This window comes from Lepisma saccharinum, chromosome 19 (assembly GCF_977018435.1).
Source record: "Lepisma saccharinum chromosome 19, izLepSacc3.1, whole genome shotgun sequence".
Lineage (NCBI taxonomy): Eukaryota > Metazoa > Arthropoda > Insecta > Zygentoma > Lepismatidae > Lepisma > Lepisma saccharinum.
In genome coordinates this window covers 64489029-64511191 of record NC_139247.1, presented here as the reverse complement: position 1 = coordinate 64511191, position 22163 = coordinate 64489029, and the positions used below count along the sequence as shown (strand labels likewise).

Genomic DNA, 22163 nt, shown 5'->3' with positions numbered 1-22163 from the left:
GTAGAGTACTGGATTGGACCACTTTCGCTCGAAAATACTCGATCGAATCTCCCACGCTCGAGCGTAATTTGCTCGAATATATAAAATATCAAATACCTTTTTAATGGGACAATAATCGTACAAAGACGAGGGAGAAATATAAAAACAGCAATTAATTTTTTTCCACTATTTTAATGCAGGGATAATGTTTGATTGTACATTATGTTTCTATATAGTTCCCTCCCAGTTCAATGCACTTATGCCATCGAATAGGTAGTGCCTCGATACCGCGTGAGAAAAATTATTTCGGTTTGCTGTGTAGCAACTCGTGCACCGCCGATTGGACGTCTTCATCAGACTTGAACCTCTGCCCGCCAAGGTGCTCCTTTAATGGACCAAAGATGTGGAAATCAGATGGTGCCAAATCTGGTGAGTATGGCGGATGTGGTAGGCACTTGAAGCGTAGGTCATCGATGGTTGTCATGGTTGCACGAGGAGAATGAGGACGGGCGTTATCATGGTGAAGCAAAACACCTGCACTAAGCAATCACCATCGCTTTGTGCATATCGCTGGCCTCAAATGGTTCTTGAGAAGGTCGGTGTAGGTGGCACTAGTCACTGTCGTACGTGGGGGCATGTAGTGTTCAAGAATAGGACCTTTCTTATCTCAAATTAAAGTCTACATGACTTTCTTTGCAGAGGGCTGGCTGCGAAACTTCTTTGGTTTCGGCGAAGACGAATGGCGCCATTCTTTGCTTGCACGTTTTGTCTCCGGTTGAAAAATGGTGCACCCAACTTTCATCCCCGGTAACAATGTGAGCTAGAAAATTCTCACCCTCCTCTTCATAACGCCTCAGCAGCTCTTGACATGCGTCAACCCGACGGACTCTCAGTTCCTACGTCAGCTGTCGAGGAACCCACCTGGCGGACACTTTTCTGTAGCGGAGTTCGTCATGCAGTATGTGTTGTACTGCATCGAAGCTCATATTCAGCAAGGAATCCTTTTCAATGAGGGTGACAAACCGGTTTTCCTGAATTAGCCGATCTGCTGCGGCTATGGACTCCTCTGTCACACCTCGCTGAGCCTGACCCGGACGGGGAGCATCAGTCAATAAAGCCGTACCTTCTGCGAATTTCTTGCACCAATCGTAGATTTGCCGCTGTGACAGACAGGCGTTCCCATACTTCGTCTGCATTCTCCGATGAATATCAACCGGTTTCACACCTTCACTCCATAAAAATCGAATAACTCCTTGCTGTTCCTGCTTGGTGCAACGGCGTAGTGGTGCCGCCATCTTGAATCAGCTGTTACTCACATCCAACCCCACCTACCGGCACTGCTTCGTACTACCAGCTCGGAAAGACATCAAGGACGGTGTCTGCAAATTTCCAAACGCCTAGAAAGAAAGAAAAAAAAATAATGGCACTCCCTCGTATATGCGTAAAAATCCGTCCTGGTAGTTTCAGCCCATAATCATCTATTCATTTTCATACATTGCTATGTGTTGTAAAGATGGACTAAATGACATTTTAACATGAAAATGATGACTATGTTCACTTCAGTTTCAATTTCACTTCGTCTTTCACTTCACGATCCATGTTTGAAGGGCCAATACTACAGAAAAATTACGGTTACACGTGAACTACTGGGTTTCGAGCGTATACTGATCGTTTTGCCTGTTCGAGCGAAATTCGCTCGTGACGTGATCGAAGAGCTGTCAGTTCCTAACGCTATCTAGCGTCGTCCGTGCGAACTATTTGCCGGTCGAGCGAAAAAACGCTCCATGCAGCACACCTTTCCTCTGGTAGCTTCAGACTAAGGGAGCTTTCAGACCAAAGCGACACGTGTCACCTTCGGAAATAATTGCATCCGTTCGTACCTATATGACATGATTATCTGTGGGAACACAGTAGAGGAAAATAGAAACAGAGAAAAGTGAGGAAAGAAGAAAGAAAGAGAGAGTTACAGTATGAAATAAAGAAAAAGGTAGGAAAAACTAAAGAAAGGTGAGGGAAATAGAAAAGGGAGAGAGAGAGAAACTCAGGAATAGAGAAACAGAGTTTGATAGATAGATAAAGGGAGAGAAGGACAGAGAGAATAATAAGGGAGGAAAATAGAGTAAAGAAGGTATAGAAATGTATGAGAAACTAAGGAACAAAGAAAGAGAGAGCGAAGGAAAGAAATAGGAAACTGAGGAACGAAGTAGAAAATAGAAAAGAGAGAGAAGAAGAATCGAGCACGAAAGAAAGATACAAAGAACAGCACAATAATAAATAATGAAAGTTGAAGCCTGAGCAACAAAGCCAGAGTTCTTATATGCTAAAGTTGTAAACCATCGAGCCCTGCCATAGGACACACGATGCACGCCATTGGAAAAATGGTCCAGTCCGAGCAGTTTTTCGTGTCTCTTTGGTTTGAAAGGTAGCATTAGTTACTAAGGGTTTACTTTCAAACGACACGAGTAGCTTGTGGTCTGTTGATCGTCGCCTCGGTCTGAAAGCTCCTGGACACACAGAAGGGTAGTGGCAGTGGTCCCACACAGTCACCATCTCAGCTGTTTGTGGAGATGATGTGATCAGCACCGCGCTCTGACCACATTCAGTCAGCAGGCAGGGTGAACCTCAGAGCCGCTCTATGCAGACATTACTGGAAAAATTAAGTCACCCATTGTGAATCAAACCTGGATCTCCCGCCTTGTAGCCAGACGACAAGCAGAATGTTGTGGTCTACATATTGACTAAAAATACATAATACAAAGAATTCTGTTATAACCGGTTACATCCGCTTAGGAAATGTGTATTTGTAATTCAAAGCAAGCAAATTTTAAGTGCTTCACTCTTCTGGGATTTCTGCTTAATTGTGAGGAAATACTGATTGCATGAACTTGATAAACGGACACTCACAAGTGCCCAGACCAGGACTTGAAGCTAGAACCTTCCTTGGCGAGACCATGCGCAGATCATTCAATGCGCCCCATCACCTAGTTTAGTGGTTAAAGATTTCTAAGGGACTACTAATGAGGAAGACTTATTGAATCTGATTTCATTACACAATTTTATCTTTCTAGGTCTCGCAGTTTCCTAAATGTACAGTCATCGGCAATAATGATGGGATACCTAGATCCTGAAATACTCGCTTCGCTGCAAGGCGTTATGTGTGTTGCCTAACTCTACGGTGGTGGTAGAAGTTGCCATTGAAAATTTGCTACAGGGTGTTCCATTTACAGCACAACTCGGATTTGGGGATAGTACAACTTTTGAACCGGAAGTTGTACACATATAATCCTTAAACCAAATTGAAGCCTTGTTCATGCATATATTTTGAAACCGGGGAACAATGATTGTATTTCATTAGTGTCCACGTAGTGTTGCCAGATGTAACGGGAAGTGTAAATGAAATTTTTTACAAAGCATGAGAAATGGCACATAACAAACACGTACGGACATGCCGTCGGTAATTTTCAGTTTGGTTAGGTGGATTAGCTCGGCATCTATGACAGTGAAAAAGAAAATGTTCATTTCTACCGACAGCCAATCGGATGAGGTGTATTTAAGGGGGAACTAGGAAAATAGTTGTTTTTAGAAATTAAGACTGTGCATTGGCAACACTGCTGGTGTTACATTTGAGATTGCATTTCACCCACGCTTGGAAAGAAACAGAGGAAAGGCCAGTCGTGTTGTCATCGCATGGTTGCCAGGTGCATGTAAGTAGCACTATTTTCATGAACATTTCCAAGTTTCTTTTTTATTGTTTTCAGTAATTGCATGATGTATACAGTTTCGAAACACACCTTTTGTGGCACTGAAACACAATGCACAGTCTTAATTTCTAAAAACAACGATTTTTCTGGTTTTCCCTTAAAGACACCTCATCCGATTGGCTGTCGGTAGAAATGAACATTTTCTTTTTCACTGTCATAGATGCCGAGCTAATCCACCTAACCAAACTGAAAATTACCGACGGCATATCCGTACATGTGTGAGGCCTCCCCGATGGCGCAGTGGTAGCGTCGTCGCCTTGTATTCAAGGGATCCCGGGTTTGATACACGGTGGAGGCACATAGTGGTTCGGATTCAACTTTAAACTGTAGGCCCAGTCCCGATTAGCCTTACTGTGCATAAAGTGGACTTAAAACACCAACTCAAACCAAACCGTATATGTGTGTTATGTGCCATTTTTCATGCTTTGTAAAAACGTTCATTTACACTTCCCGTTACATGTGGCAACACTGCGTGGACACTAATGAAATCCAATCATTGTTCCTCGGTTTTGAAATATATGCATGGACAAGGCTTCAATTTGGTATAAGGATTATATGTGTACCACTTCCGCTTCAAAAGTTGTACTATCCCCAACTACGGGTTGCGTTGTAAATGGAACACCCTGTATTAAAATCCACATATCTCCGTAGAGTTAGGCAACACTGCGCGTATTTTAGGATCTAGGTGCCCCACATTTATTGCCGGTGACTGTACATATCGAACAGTTCCATTGGTTAGATGAATTGACAAACGAAGAAAGTGTAACCAAGGGTCTGTGTCTCATAGGGCTACACGGAACGAAGTGATGCGTGTGTTTCCACATTGGATATGGCTTACCGTTAAAGTATTGACGAGAGGTGTTATTTCTGGCGGTGCCGTCAACGCAGTTCGCCCGTTTCCTTGCCTAATTCCCCAGTCTGAACACTTTGCCCTAAAAAAATCCTCCATTCCTGGGAAGATGGCAGGCAGGCACATCATTGGCGGATAGTGGCGCAATCTTCACGTTTACTCCTTAACCTTCTCCCGCACCGAACCCCACCCCCTGCCCCTTCAACCAATTTTTTTTTGTTCGCTGGAAACGGTGTTTGACATCGGATCTAGCGATCCGTATTTTGGCCGCGCGCCAGTCGAACCCTTTTGACCTATTTATTGATCTCTGGTAAGGTTCTGCATTGCTTAAAAGAGCTACCCACCCTGCCCTGTGGGGGGGGTGGGGGGGATAACACGGGCCGACCGTTCTTGGAAACTTACCTTGGTCGTTCTGAACAACGGCGAAGGAAGCCGAAATTAATGTCCTTCATGGATTCTAAAGGCGGATTGTCGTAGGACAAAAGCGGCTCTATAAAGTCGACTCCATGGAAAGACAAAAGAACGGCAAGAATGAGAACAAGACAAGTATTGGACCACTTCCGCTTCCAAACACACCACTTATGTCTAGGAGCCGGATTTTTTCCATCATGAAAGTTCATACTTGTCCTTCCGTATCATAGATGCCATGAAGACAAGATGTGCTTCTTTCTGCATGGCACTATTACTTCATTCAAACAATACTAGCCATTCCAGAGTCACAACACTGAAAGTTTCAACCAATCAGATGCTTAGATTTCGTCATGTGATCTACCGAAACTAACATGGCCACTGCTTCCCTATGTTTCTTTTAATTTGAAAGTTAACCGCACTGCTCCAGTTTTTCTACCTTAATTATAGTTTGCTGTGTTTTAAAACGTGAAGAACTACATTTTGTTTCAATAGAAAGTCTAGATTCTACAGTCAGACAAAGAAGTTATAATAAGGCTCTTGAAAGTAATGTGCACACACTTTGGAATGTGCTTCATTTTGGCAGGTTTTTTTTATCTCGGTTGTTAAAGAGTGCAATAATGTATTTTGATAGTGCTAGATTCACAGAATAGGCTATTTGGTACCAGAATATTCCATAAATATCGGCTGTTTTTTAGTAATTTTTCCACTAGTCTATCTTAAACAGTTAGTTTCTTGGCTCAAGCTTGAACTGGGTTTAAATTTAAACTCACGTTAAATTTCAAACATAAACTCTGAAATCATGTTTGTTTCATCGGATCTAAATATTTGTTTAGAAAATGAACGTATCCACAAATCCGATGGACATTCCAATTATTAACTTAAATAATGCACGTATTTGACAAAGACGACATAAAATATTTATAACAATTATGTGTTAACGTTATGTGTGTTGCCTAATTCTATGGCGATCGCAGAAGTTACAATTCCACTTTTCGCCTTAGAGTTAGGCAACACACATAGCGCTGCAGGGAAGCGAGCATTTTTGACCTAGATGTCCCACATTTATTGCCGCTGACTCTACAAGTTGGACTTTCTATTTAGTTGAACAGAGTCTGATAACAAAAACGTATCCTAAATCATTAATTGTTATCCTTAAGAGAGTCGTTGGAAACTTAATGGGGCGTGTACAGTAGCGTTAATTCAAAATAGTTACAAAAGATGGCGGGATTAAACCACTCATACACTCACGCCCCATTCTTCATAACATTGGAGCATTTCCGATCGACGTTTATCCAGAATACACAAAATACTATTTATGGCACATAATTCTTTGCATCGTACACCGACTTGTCAGTTAATCGCGCCTTACGAAGCGTGATTTGGCAATCTCGTTCTGAAGCGCCATTTTGCCAGCAAGGGGGCGTTTTATTGCCTGCGTCATTATCACAATTCATTTTATCGCCATCACTAATCTCAATTATGCCGGGAATTTCTTTAAGCAATCACTCGCCGAGAAGAGAAAAAAAGAGAGAAATTAAATCACAGGAAACAAAAGTGATGTTCCCTTTTCTAGCATTCCATCATCCACCTCCATCTTTTTTTCCTGGAAGCAATTTCATTGTCTTAATTTTCATCTTTCACCTTTCTTTCTCTTCTTCTTCTTCATGGGGCGAGGAAGAAAGAGCATTACATTCTTCTCCCCCGTTCCTCTGAAGCTTGCTGGAGCGGGGAAGAAAGGCTGCTTCCGTTGTCCGTAATCTTCCACCGGAAAAAGAAACTGGAAGATGCGTTGACGCCTGGAGCACAATAAATCTCCAGCAAAAGTGACTCTCAGGTAAAAATGAAAGGTATTCTACTCCGCTCCATGTATCATCAAAGGAGCGAGCGAGAGATTCCTAGAAGAAGAAGCCAGCAGTGTTGCTACGAGAGAGACTATGCATCTCCCCAGCGTTGGATCTGTTTGCTGCAAAGAGACTAACGCTTACACTATTTTCTTTACGAAAGTGAAAAAGCTTGCTACACTAGTTACGCTAGTGCTGGGCTTACAATTGTATCTAAGAGTCAAATAAGGCACTTCTGTGGTTGGGCAGTTGCCTCATCACGGGGTCTAGGTTCCAACATCCTTCATCATTTCCAGAATCATTCATACAAGAGCGAGTCAGATAGTTCACATATAGATCGCCGTGTTTCAGAGAGTAATCTTGATGCAGGGCAATGCTAGGCCACATACATCACCCTCCTTACAGACCGGACTTTTCATGTGCCTTTCACGCGTTTGGTGAAAGGTCGAAGCGAAGGTTTCCTTAATGCATAGGAGAGGCAGTCATTAAAATCCTAACCTCCTGGCTTCGAAACTCATGTTATTGATTCTGAACTGTGGAAGCTTGAAACTTCAATTTCTTACACGTCAGAACTATTCCGATATGAAGTCTGCCTAAAGCGACTTAACCTGCACAAACAAAGCATAGATGATACAATATACATGAAACAATACTGCTGTAAATTATCTAATTTTCAATGAGTGCGCCTGTACCATTGTACCATTGTTCTCATTAAAATTTCAACTAGGTGATTACCTGGCGTTGCCCGGGTATTTATTTATCCCAATCTTGTATTAGACAGGAATTGTAACTATAGTGTAAAATGTAACTAATTTTAAATGTGATCGTGAATGTCACCAATTAGCTTAGCGACTCCGAAAACTATGGATTCGACACTAATCTAGGTCATTTGTGGCATTTTATTTTTCACCCTCTCTCACCCCCCATGCCGACAAGTGATGAACTTGGAGTTGAACCGAATTGTGAGTGTCACGAAAACTATGGACCCATTCGCAACACAGCCTGCATGTTAGACAACCCGAGAAACACTATCGTAGTGCGGATTGCATAGAGTCACGGATGTCTGTTTGTGCGGAATTTAATATCGGTGGTTCTCGATTATTTTTACATGTCACCTCTTCCCACCCCAGTGGTGCCAGGGGTGTCTTACCCTCACAGTATTTATTTTCAGCTTGCAAGGGATAAGTGTACCAAGTTTGGTTGAAATCGCTCCAGGCGTTCGAGAGTTATGCCGGCACAAACAAACATACACACCCCCACACACACATCCATTTTTATATTTTTCAATTCAATTGGCATCTCTGGCATTTGCTTCGAGCTGTTTTGTAATTTTTGCTTTAAGTCCACGTTATGCACAGATCGGTTAATCGGGACTGGGTATACAGTTTGAACAGGGATCCGAACCATTGTGTGTCTCCAGCGGATATCGAACACGGGATTGCAAGGCGACGACGTTACAAAACGCCACCGGGGAGGGCTCAATCTTTCCAGGTACAGTCACCGCCAATACAAATGTGACGCCTAGATTCTGAAATGCTCACTGTTCTGCACGACGTTATGTGTGTTGCCTAACTTGCTACTAAAATCCACTTTTCGCCGTAGAAGTAGGCAGCACACTCAATATCTTGCTGGGAAGCGAGTATTCCAGGATATAGGTGTCTCATTATTTTATTGCCGGTGACTGTACGTGATTGAGTACCCGACCACAATTGAAGCTAGTACTTGCTCAATATCGTGTCCTCTTTTGTTTTTTTCCCATTCCAAACTTTCCTTTCATTTCTCTCCACCCCTCAACTCGGGCTGTTTCGTGTGTTGTTTCAAGACCGTCTACTACACACCACTCTTCCTCCAGCCCTTGTACGTGCACAAACATCTTCTTACTCCTTGACCTGCTCTTCTTTCATCCTTGCTCTTATGCCAACACTTCTCAACATCCTTTCTTCTATCTTTGTTATTCTTCACAAAACTTTCTCTTCCGCTACCAGCATTTCTTTCTCCAGTAACTTCTTTTCCTCTTCACAATATTTATGGTATTGGGAAGTGGTCTTATAAAGACTCGAATATGAAAGATCGCAGGTTTAACACAACGACCAACCAGCCTAAGATTGGTTTATCTGTGGCATTTTCCCTCAGTCCCTCGTGAAGAATGCTAATTGCACAGATAAGCGACCTTAAATACGTACACTAAGCATCTACCGCAGCAGATGCAGTAACAAAACTCCTAAATTTACATCTAGCACTCAAATTACAATTAGGAACTAAAGACATAGCATCACCGATCATAAAAATCACGCTTTTACAGTCATCAATCTGAGATTAATACAAATACTGACGAGAGAAATCACGTATGAAAATCACAATCACGTAAATCACAGTTGAATTTAGAAGTCATTGTTAACTATAAATCAGTATTACTAATCTCCAGCACAAACATGAAACTTCCTTAGAAATTGTAGAGTCCCTGTGAAAAATTAACCAATATATTATGGAATTTTATAATCAAGAAATATTTCGCGTATTAATTTATGTTTTCTTTGTTGCAAGTAACATAAAATTATTCTAGTTGTAGAAAAAGATTCTTGATGATTTTATGCGCCATCTTTACGTGTATAAAGAGAGTTATGTGGGAATTTAATCAGAGGTGCACTTTATGTTTCTGTTTGTTTTTGTTTATGTTTATGTATCTTTACAAATAATGTTTGCGTCAAGGAGGCCCAAGTGAGTGAGTGAGTGTCGAACCATTCACATTCTTCCCCTGAAGACACCCGACAAAATCTGTACATAGAGTTAAAAGTGACGCATCATCAATTGTCTTTTCAGCATTCTTGAAGCACGCTTAATGGATTCTGATTGTTATCAACAATAACGCGAATAGGGAGCAAAGATGACGAATGGAAAACACAACAACTTTCAAAAGATTTTCACTTTACCACTACGTCTAACCTTGCAACAATGTTGCGTTTCCACTTTAAAGAAACATTCAAATTATATCAAGACTTTTATATGACGTCATTATCTATACTTTGAGAATTAATCAAACCTCTAGTCGTTTGAATTTATAAAAGCTGTACGTAGTAAGTTGAAACTCTGAGATATTTGAATTTATAGTGACATCTTCTAGTACAGAGTGTCCGAAAAGTCACGCAACCCGGTGTTTACGACCGTATAACGGAATAGCGAAACGGAATGAGAAGAAACGCTTTCTGCCAAGATAATGCCCTGTATATTGGGAAAATTTAGAGAGACAAACATATGTAAGAACATGCATGTTTTAATAACAAATAAGCAAAGTGTTGCCAAAGGCGGAAACTTCTTTTTTGCAAATCGTGTGTATTGATGCACAGAACTCCCTGAGGTAAATTATTGCAACATTTCACAATACCGACGAACAATTTGGATTGCCATCTATTGAATTTGACAGAAAAATAATTTTGACGAAGTTTCAAAATCATTGCACAAGGGAATAAATGGGCTGTTCCAAAAATCGATGTTTTCACAATATTACGAGGGACACTGGCAACACACTGTTGCTGTCACGTGGCACTAACAGACGTGTTTCACCTCAGGCTATCACACTAAGGCACTTTTAACGACAAAGGAGAAAGTTGGTTATTCTGGAACATATGCAATAAATTACATACACCTTGCAACCCTGAAATGTGGGTACAGAAGAACGTGTATCAATTGTTATGTTTTCTGTGCCTTAGGTGGTTGCTGATTGCGTGACTTTTTCGTTGCGGAATACTAAGAAATCTTCCCTCTGGGGCAGATAAATGCATTTATTATTATTATTATTATTGTAGATACGACTAGATAAAATATTAGAGAATTACTAGGTTCATAAATTCATTCATTCAATTTCTTATTCCGGCTGGCTACAATTAAAGTTGCCTTATTCAGTGTCTTCTGTGTACATGAACGTTCGAAAGTAGTACTTCGACGCTTACGCAAGAACTAATTTTCTCTTAAATTAACATTAATTGTTACTCTGCTGTAATGTAATGCAAACAGACCTGACGAAATAAATCATTATCGGATAGAAAGAAATTCTTGTTTTTAACGAAGGTATTTACAAATATACTAGGGATAGTTATACAAATATTTATACATGTATTATCTACAAGTGCAATTTTTTGAAATTTGAACGCGAATATCAAGTAGAGATAAATTCTAAAACTAACTGCTTATGTGCTATTATCTTTCAATGGCAAAGCTAGGACTACAAAGCCTTTTTCACATCGTCTACACGATAGTGCCCTCTATATTCCAATTGTCTCATCTCACATTTGGCGCTAGGATTTTACATAATTGAAGGGCTCGTGTGTAAAACATGGTAAGTGACAAACGCATTTTTTTAAAAATCTGATTTACAAATTAAAATAAATTTCTAAATTATTTACAGCAAATATGATTCACTTGTATGTTTACTATCATACAAATATGATATTTCATCCGAATTGTTTGTTTTTTCCGGTGGTGCTACATGCGATTTGTTTGAGGGTTGTTCAAGAAATTGTTGTAGTTACCTTGCTTTACATGCAACGATATTATCAAAATGAGTGATCAGATACCGTTTTATTCAAGCTAACTTGTGATGTCAGTTCAATAATAATATTTTGAAATTAGACTTTTTATAGCTACCATAACAATTTGTAACACAAAAAGAAAAGCCTTTTAATAATAATAAGTTTATTCAATAAACAATAGCCGGAGCTACTTGTAACAAGTTTTTCTCTCCTATGTCTATGATTGAAATGAACACCATTTGAAAAGTAGATTTCATAGTTTTATTACGTTAGTATTTTAAAAAATAAGTTCTGAATACTTGTAATTAAAAGTAACTTCCTTATATCTGTATCGAGATCAATATTCGTAGAAAAATGTTTATATATGAGCGGTTTTTCAGCTTCACATATCTACTTCACACACACTGAGGCTCTATTTATTCCCTCAACATGCCAAGCAGAATGCGATTAACAAGCCTCTCTTGATGCAAAGCTGTGTTACATACATTATCCAAATTGCATACAATGGCAATATTAGATTTTTGTGATTCAATAAGCAATTTATACTTAAAATAGGGGATGGCATCTTTTTTTCGAAAAATTGAAAATATAAAAATATTTTTTTCGAAAATGAAAAACGAAAAAAAATATCGAAAAACCAAAAAGCGAAAAGCGATTTTTTTCAAAAAACCGAAAACCAAAAAACGAAAAATTCCAATTTCGAAACTCGAAAAACAATTTAATCGAAAAGACCATCCCTTGTTTTTAAGTCTCTACCTTCAAGATAACAATTACCGGCCCCGTGGCGGAGTGGTTAGGAAATCGCGGTACGACGCCAGGGGTCCCTGGTTCGAATCTCGGTCTGGGCATGGATATTTTTGAGTGCTTATTCATCAATTTCATCATATCATCACTCATCTCCATCTTTGCAAATAAGCCAAAAGTGGCACAAGACGCGAAGTAAAATAAAGCAAATCAATAAAGACACAATTATGACCTTGTAACTTTCTGTCGTATTTTTCTTTAACTTGACATGCTTGTAAAGAATGATTTCAAATATATATAGGGCTTAAGTTTTTAATAGTTTTCACTGATATATAGCTCTTGTGGATTAAAATAGTTATAATTTCGAACCAAGAAGAAGACATATTTGCAATATCAAGAATAAAATAATTTGCCTTCATCAAAGTCACACATATCATAAATACGAAAGTTAATTAAATTATAAATACGTTATTAGGTCCACCATAAAAATATTATAACTTTTAAAATGAGCTTTACAGATTTATGAAGGAAATATTTTATATAAAAACTAAACTATTCCAAATAATTGATATGATTCAGATCAAATTACATACTTTAAGTGTAATACATTTTTGACGTTGCTTGTAAGGCATGGTATCTTAAAGCAGCCTTAAATGCGCATACCCAATTAAAAATCAAACTAATTTCTATGTGACTACTGTTATTTATATCTAGTATAAGAAAAGTATGTGCTTCTCTACTAGATCACAGTTCACATCCAGGTACCAGAGTAAAATTTAATTCGAAACTGCCATTATGAGCAATGCTGCATGTAAGCAATGGTATCTACAGTAGATACCACGTTTTACATGAAATAGAATGTGTAGCCATGCACAGTTTTAGTCGCATTTTTGATTGGCAACCTCTTCATTCTTCTCATTCTTATTCGGTGGTACATATTCCGGGTCATTACGGGAATCATATACACTTTCTAACTCGTTCTCATCTTTGCTGTTGCCTCAATACTCGCGAACTTTCTGAGAAACGTTGCAATTCAGTAACAGTCGTTTCGCCGCCATCTTTGCTACTTACCGTACTTTGCATGAAACAACTAGTAGATACCATAACTTTCAACACGTCTAGTGCTGTCATCTGTTGACGAAACGAAACACTTCGAGTACGATTCGACTCCAATTACGATGCACGATGCACATTGTAACTCCAAAATGACCCTTACCATGTTTTACATCCGACCCCTTCAATTAATACATTTACAACTTGATCTTGTTTACTAAGATACAAAGGATGAATAGTTAAATATTCTTCTCTAATTCATGAAACTTGAAAATCACATTTTTCCAAAACAAATACCCAGTGGCGGCGATTGGGTGCCAAAACTGGTGGAGGGGGGCAAGGACAGTTTACTTTCTTTCGTTAGACAGAGGCTTAACATTAAGAAGGCTTTGTGCAGGTGGAAAACGTTGGGAACAACTGTCCTTACGTCCCCCCTAACAGCCGCCATTCATACATATAGTTTCAAACCATCTTAAAGAACTGTAATGCATATGTAGGGACGTAATTAATTATGTAAGCACACACACACACACACACATATTTGCTTGTGCCATAAAGCAAAATAAAGGGAAGGAAACACATGTGAGATACAAGACACACACATTCTCAGACATACATATTTATAACAGCCGGTTTTCGAAAGTAACCCCTCTCTCGCCGCGGCCTTTGCGCGCGATTTTTAAATTTTTACTCATTTCAGAGAAACGTTATATCTCTAAGACTAATTGATCAATCTACTTCGGATAACTTTTGTTTCAAAGCAAAAACATCGGAGCACGCGACCATGTACAATTCAGAAAGCCCAAGTGAGAAAAACGGGGTTGGGAGGTGCCAAGTCCCCAAATTTCAATGAAAAAAAATCTGGCGTTCGCCCCCTCTTTTCCCGTTATTTTGGAAAAAGGGTGCAAACTGTTGCATTGTTTTCAAAGAATAGACCTCTTGCAATAAAGTTAAACTTGTTTCAAGTCCCTAGTCCTGATACAGGCTGAAATATGACGCAATATGTACAATCCTACATTTTGGCAAGAAATTGCTAATTAGCATATTAGAGAATGAATTAGTATATCTCGGAGACTATTTGAGCAATCTACTAAGGATAACTTTTGTTTGAAAGCAAAAACATCGGAGTACGCGACCGTGTACAATTTAGAAAGCCCAAGTGAGAAAACGGGGTTGGGAGGGGCCAAGTCCCCAAATTTCAATGAAAACAAATCTGGCGTTCGCCCCCTCTTTTCCCGTTATTTTGGAAAAAGGGCGCAAACGTTTGCATTGTTTTTAAAGAATGGACCTTTTGCAACAAAGTGAAATTTGTTTCAAGTCCCTAGTTCTCATAGAGGTTGAAATATGACACAATATGTACAATCCTGCATTTTGGCTAAAAATATCTTCCACATGACATTTCAAAGTCTTATCTCAACATCTGTCAGCGTTTACCTCACATACAAGTATGAAGGTCCTAAAAGCACGTGAATGTTGTAATCGGCACCATGGGTCATATATGACCCATAGGCTGTTTTCGCCTATACTTTCTATGGTTCATATCATATATGACCCATTGGATGTTTAAAGATTAACATGCTATTAATAACTTATATTCGCCGACCTCCTTGGGGAAGTGGTTATCACACCGCGCTATGACGCCAAGGGTCTCGGGTTGGAATCTCGACCTGGGCATGGGTGTTTTTTTGTGCTTGTCCCTTCATCACTCATCCTCATCTTCGCTGTTAGCCAAAGAGTGCCGAAAAGAGACGCCAAATAACAAAAATAAAATGAATGAATAACTCATATTAACAAATACCATGCATTCCCTTGCACAGTTACCGAAAAATAACTAAATCATGAGGAATAGTTATTTGCCTGTAATCGTAAAAAAATGTTACTTATAAATACATTTCAACAATGAACAATTTTCTTATAAGTAATGATTGTATTCTAATATTTATTACTGTGACGGGGAATTTAAAATTGATTCAGATTATTACAGCTAGTACAGTTCAGAATGATCGCTTTTTAAAAAGTACTTTGTCTGTTTTACCTTTTACTGTATGGCGTTGTCTTTTCGTGGATTTTGTAAAACGTATATTTTTAAATAGAGCATGACGAAACATATCTTTCTTACAGAACCGCCACACCTGGTACTAAATACAGTGACTTGGTATCACTGAAAGATTTGGGACACGAAGATGAGCAGAAATGAAAAAGGGGCTGCAGGGAGGAGGGGTGCGGAAGGGAAGACTGTACCGAAGAAGTTCATTTTTCATGTCTGCCACCCAGAAGAAAAAAAAGTGAAAAGGAAGGGGGGATACTGTATGAGAACTTCGTGATATAGAACAGATGTTAGATAATGAATGAGTTGTGTATTGGTTTCTTTGGCCCTCCATTGTGTGCGGTAGAAAATGACGCTCAGGAATTGCAAGGTGTATTATTTCAACAATGCCAATGTGTGCGCGCAGAAAAAAAAACGGATGGGAACAATGCAATTTGTCTTGGGGAACGTGCAATTTCATATCGGCGATTTTTTTTTCCTTTTTGGCAAGGAATGGGTAACTAATCGATATTCCCTTATTCGGGTTTTGAAATTGCAATATCATAACGATATATCATATCGTTCGTAATTGAATTTCGAAAATGGTATGGTGTAGAGGAAGGGGCTCGTAGCTACACGAGAGTTTGGCTGCTGTGCTCTTTCAGAAATACAGGATGTGCACCAAACACGTGCCGTTTTCTAAACACAACGTTCTAATTCAACTCGTATCTGGATTCAGACTTTGATTTTGATTATCTATGGGATATTTTCCTCTGCAGATACCTTGGAGGTCTCTGTCATCACTTTCGGACCACAATAATTACCATAAATAAGGAAAATGTCAATTAAATCCTGACTAAACGTTGGCTGTCTGCACTGATATTCCATTTGAGTGTAATCGATCAACGCGTTTCAAGAAGAAACAACTTCGAAAAGTAATTAATTTAGTTAATTTTTAATTTTCAAAACTTACTATACATTCATACGAATTTGACAATTTTTCTGTATTTTTATTTTCCGTTGTGTATTCGGTGGAACGCTGCAGGCCTATAAATCCTACTTTTTAGTACGCAATGCCACCTATGTACCGTAATTGTTAACATTTTTTAAACAGAAACTTTCCACCTTCTGACGTTTCAAAATTTAGGTCTTCTTAAGGAAAATGATATACAGGAACACCCGGGGCAGGTAATTTAGACCAGGAAATTTTCCAGTCATTTTCCTGTTTCTGCGCGGCTCTGAGGCCCACCCAACCTTGTTGATTGATTGATTTGGTGTTTTAATTTCACTTTATGCACAGTAAGGCTAATCGGGACTGGACCTACAGTTTAAAGTGAGATTCGAACCACTTTGTGCCTCCGCCGGGTATCGAACCCGGGACCGCTTGATTACAAGGCTACGACGCTACCACAGCGCCATCAGGAGGCTGCACCCAACCTCGTAAAATGGGTACCTGGGGTCAACCCTGGGGGTTAAAGGCGGCCGGCGATGATGATCACATCATCCCAGCTATGGATGAGATCAAGAATAAGTTTATTTATATACTTCCACATCACCCCCTGAGCCTTCATGGCATATGAGCACTCACAGGTACCTTCTTTACCTAAAGGAAAATGTTATACAGGAACATTACTTTTGAAACACCCTGTGGTTTTGAGACAACAGTTTTTTTCAACTAAAACGATCAGTTCTTCGAGCAACAGCGTCCACAACTTGATACTTCCATGTTTTTTTCCTTAACCAGTTCAGGAAGAAAGGCGGTTCTTTACCTCGAAGCCTTTGTCAGCGCCGACTGGTGACATTTTCCGGAAGCTTACCAGAAAGTTTTTCTCCTTGTTTTTTTTCCACTGTAACTTTTGCAGCAACTTTGTCGGAAATTTTACGTTCAGCCATCTTTGAAACATAGCGTGACATCCCTGAAGCGTCTTCCTCCTTTTCCATAATCAAATTGGTCCGCACTTTTGTAGTTCGCTTAGTTGTTTCGTGATGACTCTCCCTGGAGACGTACCAAAGAGGCCGTGAAACTCTTCCAGGTTCTTTGGCTTTCAAGAGAAGGGTGGACAATAGATTTGTTCTTTGGACTATAACCTGATATTGCAGACGTAATGAGGACGGGATTTCTCTTCATAGTATTTAATTTACTTGTGTTAGTTTTCGTATGTATGGTTAGATCATCTGCGTAGAAATATTCTTTGCTTCACCATAATGGATGTTAGAAGGGAGATTATTTCCGTAACATCTTTGGCTGTTATGCATTTGAAGCTTCGGAACGAGTCACAACTCTCGGAGCAGCCAATCAACGAAGCGAGCCGCTGACGTCATCTCAACACAGAACCTATCGCTAAGCCCCCTGCTCAGGCTCTACACGCCCACTAGGTTCACTAGACAGACTCGCGTAGTCCGATGGAGATGTTCCGAAAATAATTAGACTTCTAACATGTACCAGATAAATTTGTGGTTTGGTATAACTTTTATCCTATACAGTTTACTTGTATACTGTATCTTGTGTTGTCTTAAATGTATTTCCAATTTTGCTTAAAGGATATACCGTCCACAACGCTAAAATAGCCATATTTCTAATTTGTTATGTCCCTTTTATGTCTGATTTAGTGCTTGTATACCTCATTGAAAGTGCATGCAGTCACTTATGAGCTACTGCGATGGTCCTTCCACCCATCTGTCCGCGGGAGCCTTCCGGATGGCGTAGTGGTAAAGTCGCCTTGTAATCAAGGAGTCCCGGGCTGGACACGGTGCAGGCTCATAGTGGTTCGCGTCCCACATTAAACTGTAGGTCCAGTCCCGATTAGGCTTTCGTTGAACTTCCTCCTCCATTTGTAAACTTGCTGGTGTGGTAAACATGCATAAAGAAATTGAATTCTCATTTGCCGGGGCATTTCTGTACGTTTTAGGCTTCCAGGAGGCAATAAACCATTGTTCTTCAGTAGTGTATGTGTATACAGGAGGCGCCATCTTAAAATAACAAAAATAGCGTTTTGTAGCTTGCCATATCAGCGTTGCAACCTTCAGGTTGTCTTGTACTGTAAATAACAGTTGATACCTCAATCATAGGACCTCCCAGATGGTGTAGTGGTAACGTCGTACCCCGGAACTCTGTTCCGTTCGGTGCCGGAACTCAGTTCCTTCTGCGACATTGCCCAATCTATTTATTTAATCCACTATATAAAAGTCCATCCATTGTTATATTAATTATTGTAAAAATGGATGAAGAGAGAAAAAATGAAGTTCTTGTATTACATTGTTATTTTAATATGCAATTATTATGAGTAGTAGTAGTAGTAGTCAGTGGCGTAGCGTCATAGTACGCCCGTACGCCCGGCGATCCCAGATTTAAAATTTAAAAAATGCGTAAATGCTATAAATATAAAGTAAAACTTGACTAATTTCATATATGTTTGAACTTCATGGCATTATAATAGCTATTTCTCGCGATCAGCTTGCAACGCCCCACTAATAACACTCGTTCTAGCATTTTTTTCAATGCCTTTCCTGGCCGGACGCCGAGCAGGTTCGGCGTAAACGACTCTATATGCCTTGTTGCCTTTCTGGAGGGAAATCTTTTATCTCTACAGCACGCGCGCAAATGCTCTCTCGTACGCCAGCGTACGGAGCAGAGGGCTACGCTACGTGATTGGTTCATGTGACCCTTCCTGCCTTCTGAAGCTGACGACAGCGGTAGAATACCTGGTTCTTCGCGCTCGTGCCACTCGTGCTATGTGATGCTACAAAACGCAATATTGACTGACGTAACTTTACCAAACTCAAATACACCACTTCTTAATGGTCACTGTATTGTATAATTTATCGCACGAACAGCGATGTGCATTAAAAACTAAAAGATCAACACAGGTTTTGTCAAATAAGTTGGATCATTCACAACAATGACGTCTACTGTTGTCCAGAGGCGCTTGTGATTCAGGTAGGTTTTTAATGACTTGCGTCATGCAGAAAGGTATATAAAAAAGTATAAAACACCAGAGTTCAAAACATTTGTGGCATCTCATTTTCTAGCTAAAACATGCATTGATGATGTTTTATTGAAAACCCAGCTGACTTCAGGCAAATAAACAATACCTGTGGCGACTAATTCCATAAGTAAATTATTAAGCAAAAAAGGGCCGACCCTTCCTTCCGACTTGGCGTTCCCACCCGAAATGTCCATGCTACGCCACTGGTAGTAGTACTGATAACATAGTAGGAGCAGTCCTCGTGTATATTCATTTGTTAACGTACCGGCCTATTAACTGAAACCACTTTAAGCACTGGGTACATATAGGTTCAGATCACACTTTGAACTGTAGGTCCAGTCCCGATTAGCCTATCTGTGCATAAAGTGGACTTAAGCGTAAGTCTCAAACAAATCACCTCCAGCAAGCTACGAGCTGTAGGCTTAATAGTGTCTCATACAACTTTTATCACTTTACATTTGACACCCCACTTGTACGTGGACATTTTTTTCCACGGCTGAAAAAAAATTAACGCCAAATTCTCGATTCGAAAAATTCACGCATAATTCCTGGAATTTCCGCTCGATAGACAGAATATTTTCCTAGAGGAAACTGTAAAGAACACTGTTTATGGGTGACAGAAGAAGTATTTTTCTCAGGGTCTGAGAACTCTTAGTTTCCGTGGAGAAAATGATTCCCCTTTTTCCTGAAAAGGAGCATCAAGGGTTGGAGCAAAACACCCTTGTCAATTCAGAAAGAGCGAGATGTATCCTCCGTTTATTTTCATCTGTCGGTGAGATTACACAGCGAGCTTCTTCCCCCCTCCCCTTTTGCCCTTTGACTAAACCCCAGCTTTACGCATTCATCCTACCATGTTTCGGTAATGAGGCCGTGCACCACCCTGCAGAATTTAATGACGACTTCTTGCGCACCCCGTTATTCATTTGTTCGTCAATACAAACTCTAAGGGCGTCCGCGAGAATGACGAAGATGTTTGGTTGGATCTGGGGAAGATCCTCAACGCAGGTAGCATGTTTATTTATTTTCACAAATCTTCCTTTTTCCCAGATTGTGTTAAAATGGATTAATAAGCCAACCGCGACTCTTTGAAGTGGCGGTAACTCATTATCAGCCTTTGATGTTGTTGGGGAAATTTCTCTCTTGCTCTGGGTCTTCAATAAGCTGGCTTTTGAAGCGGAAATCTTACAGATCCTTCTAAAATCTCTTTTACACCGTTCATCGTATCTTCTCTTTCATCGAAACCAAGTATGGCATAGCACCAATCAATACTGGGGGATGCTGAAGATTGGTTTCTGCTATGAGATTATAAATCCACTTTAAATATTTATAGCAGGATCAAGACATAATATTTTTAATGAGTACACACCTCTTCTCTTCCTTCCAATTATACTATCATAAACATGGCGTGACAGAGCACCATATAAGAAAAACCTCCACTCAGCAAGGTACAAAGGAAAAGATTTGTCGATGTAAGTTAGGCTGAATGACGCGAACTAATACTATTACGTCTCTGTAATAAACACGAATAAATATAGACAGATAACTCTTACTGTCGAGCGAGGAAACAAATAAATACAGTCAAGGTTTTGCGATGAACAATACATGAAGAAATACAAGTAGATGACTCTCATTGTAGAGTGAAAGAACAAGAGTCATGTTTCAGACACCAAAAAAGAACACAAGCAGATAACTCTCTCTCACTGTCGAACGAAGAAAAAATACAGTCAAGTTTCTCTAATGAACAAAACAAGAAGAAACACAAGCAGACAAATCTCACTGTAGAACGAAGGAACAAGTAAGTAAACACAGACAAGTTTCTGCGATGAACCACATACAAGAAAACAAAAAAATAAAACAAGTAGATAACTCTCATTGTCGAACGAAGAAATAAATAAATATAAAGTAAACTTTCAGCGACAAACAAAACACGAAGAAACACAAGCCGATAACTCTGATTGTAGAACAGCGAAACAAATAAATATAAAGTAAAGTTTGAGCGACAAACAAAACACGAAGAAACATAAGCAGATTACTCTGATCGACAGAATAAATAAATATACAGTAAAGTTTCAGCAACAAACAAAACACGAAAAAGCACAAGCTGATAACTCTGATTGTAGAACGACGGAACAAATAAATATACAGTAAAGTTTCAGCGACAAACATAACACGAAGAAAAACAAGCAGATAACTCTCATTGTAAACCGACGTTAAAAGCAAGTACAGTCAAGTTTCACTGACGAACAAAACACGAAGAAACACAAGCGGATAACTCTCATTGTCGAATGAATGAACAAATGAATCCAGTCAAATTTTTGCAGCGAACAAACCACGAAAGTATTTTTCTAGAGAGCGGGGGGAAGCTTGGGTCGGTAATTTTCTCGGAAGCTTTGCCTCCATGGCGCCCCTTCAGCGTCGTCACTATTGTTATTCCAATTCTCTCTCTTTTGTGCACTTACAATTCTATTCTCTAGAGTTAATATTTCATGATACTCCATTTAGTTAAATAAGTTCTGTAAACCGTCAACCATCTGTAATGAACACTTGAACACCATCATTAAATAAACACATTATTGCTCTGCCTACGATGGTAGTGAGCTATCGTACCAAGCAGAAACAGCATGTTGTTATATGAGTGTGTGAGAATTCAAGCCAACTCCTAACTAAGTGCGACGTAACAAGTTGAAACGTTCCTACTCTCGTTGGAAAGTAATTTCAACTTAAGAGAGAGACGCATACTTCGCAAGTAATTAAAATGCCAAGCGAAAATTTTCCCGAAAATTCCCCAACTCTGCCATACGCCACTGAAAATTGAGCTCTCTTTTCCAGCGACCGTAGCGAAATTCAACTTTCCTCTGGCACCGCCAGGACTGGCTACCCTGTTTTTCTGGTTGCTGCATTTTCCGATTTCTACATGTGACACACCCTGAATACTTCACGATTTAGTTTCTATTAGATGCAAGCGGGAGGGTTTTGTCGCTATTAA

At 39.6% G+C, this 22163-nt stretch overlaps 1 protein-coding gene across 1 annotated transcript; it reads right to left on the bottom strand.

Moving 5' to 3' along the window:
* Positions 1 to 875: 875 nt before the first annotated feature.
* Positions 876 to 1274, bottom strand: LOC146003043 (protein GVQW3-like). The gene has a single exon (XM_083141206.1). The coding sequence runs from the start codon at positions 1272 to 1274 to the stop codon at positions 876 to 878; it is 399 nt and encodes a 132-aa protein (XP_082997332.1).
* Positions 1275 to 22163: the final 20889 nt, after the last annotated feature.

Bases quoted from the DNA above. Each gene is read 5' to 3' on its own strand.
- LOC146003043 (XM_083141206.1), bottom strand. From the start codon at position 1,274: ATGGCGGCACCACTACGCCGTTGCACCAAGCAGGAACAGCAAGGAGTT.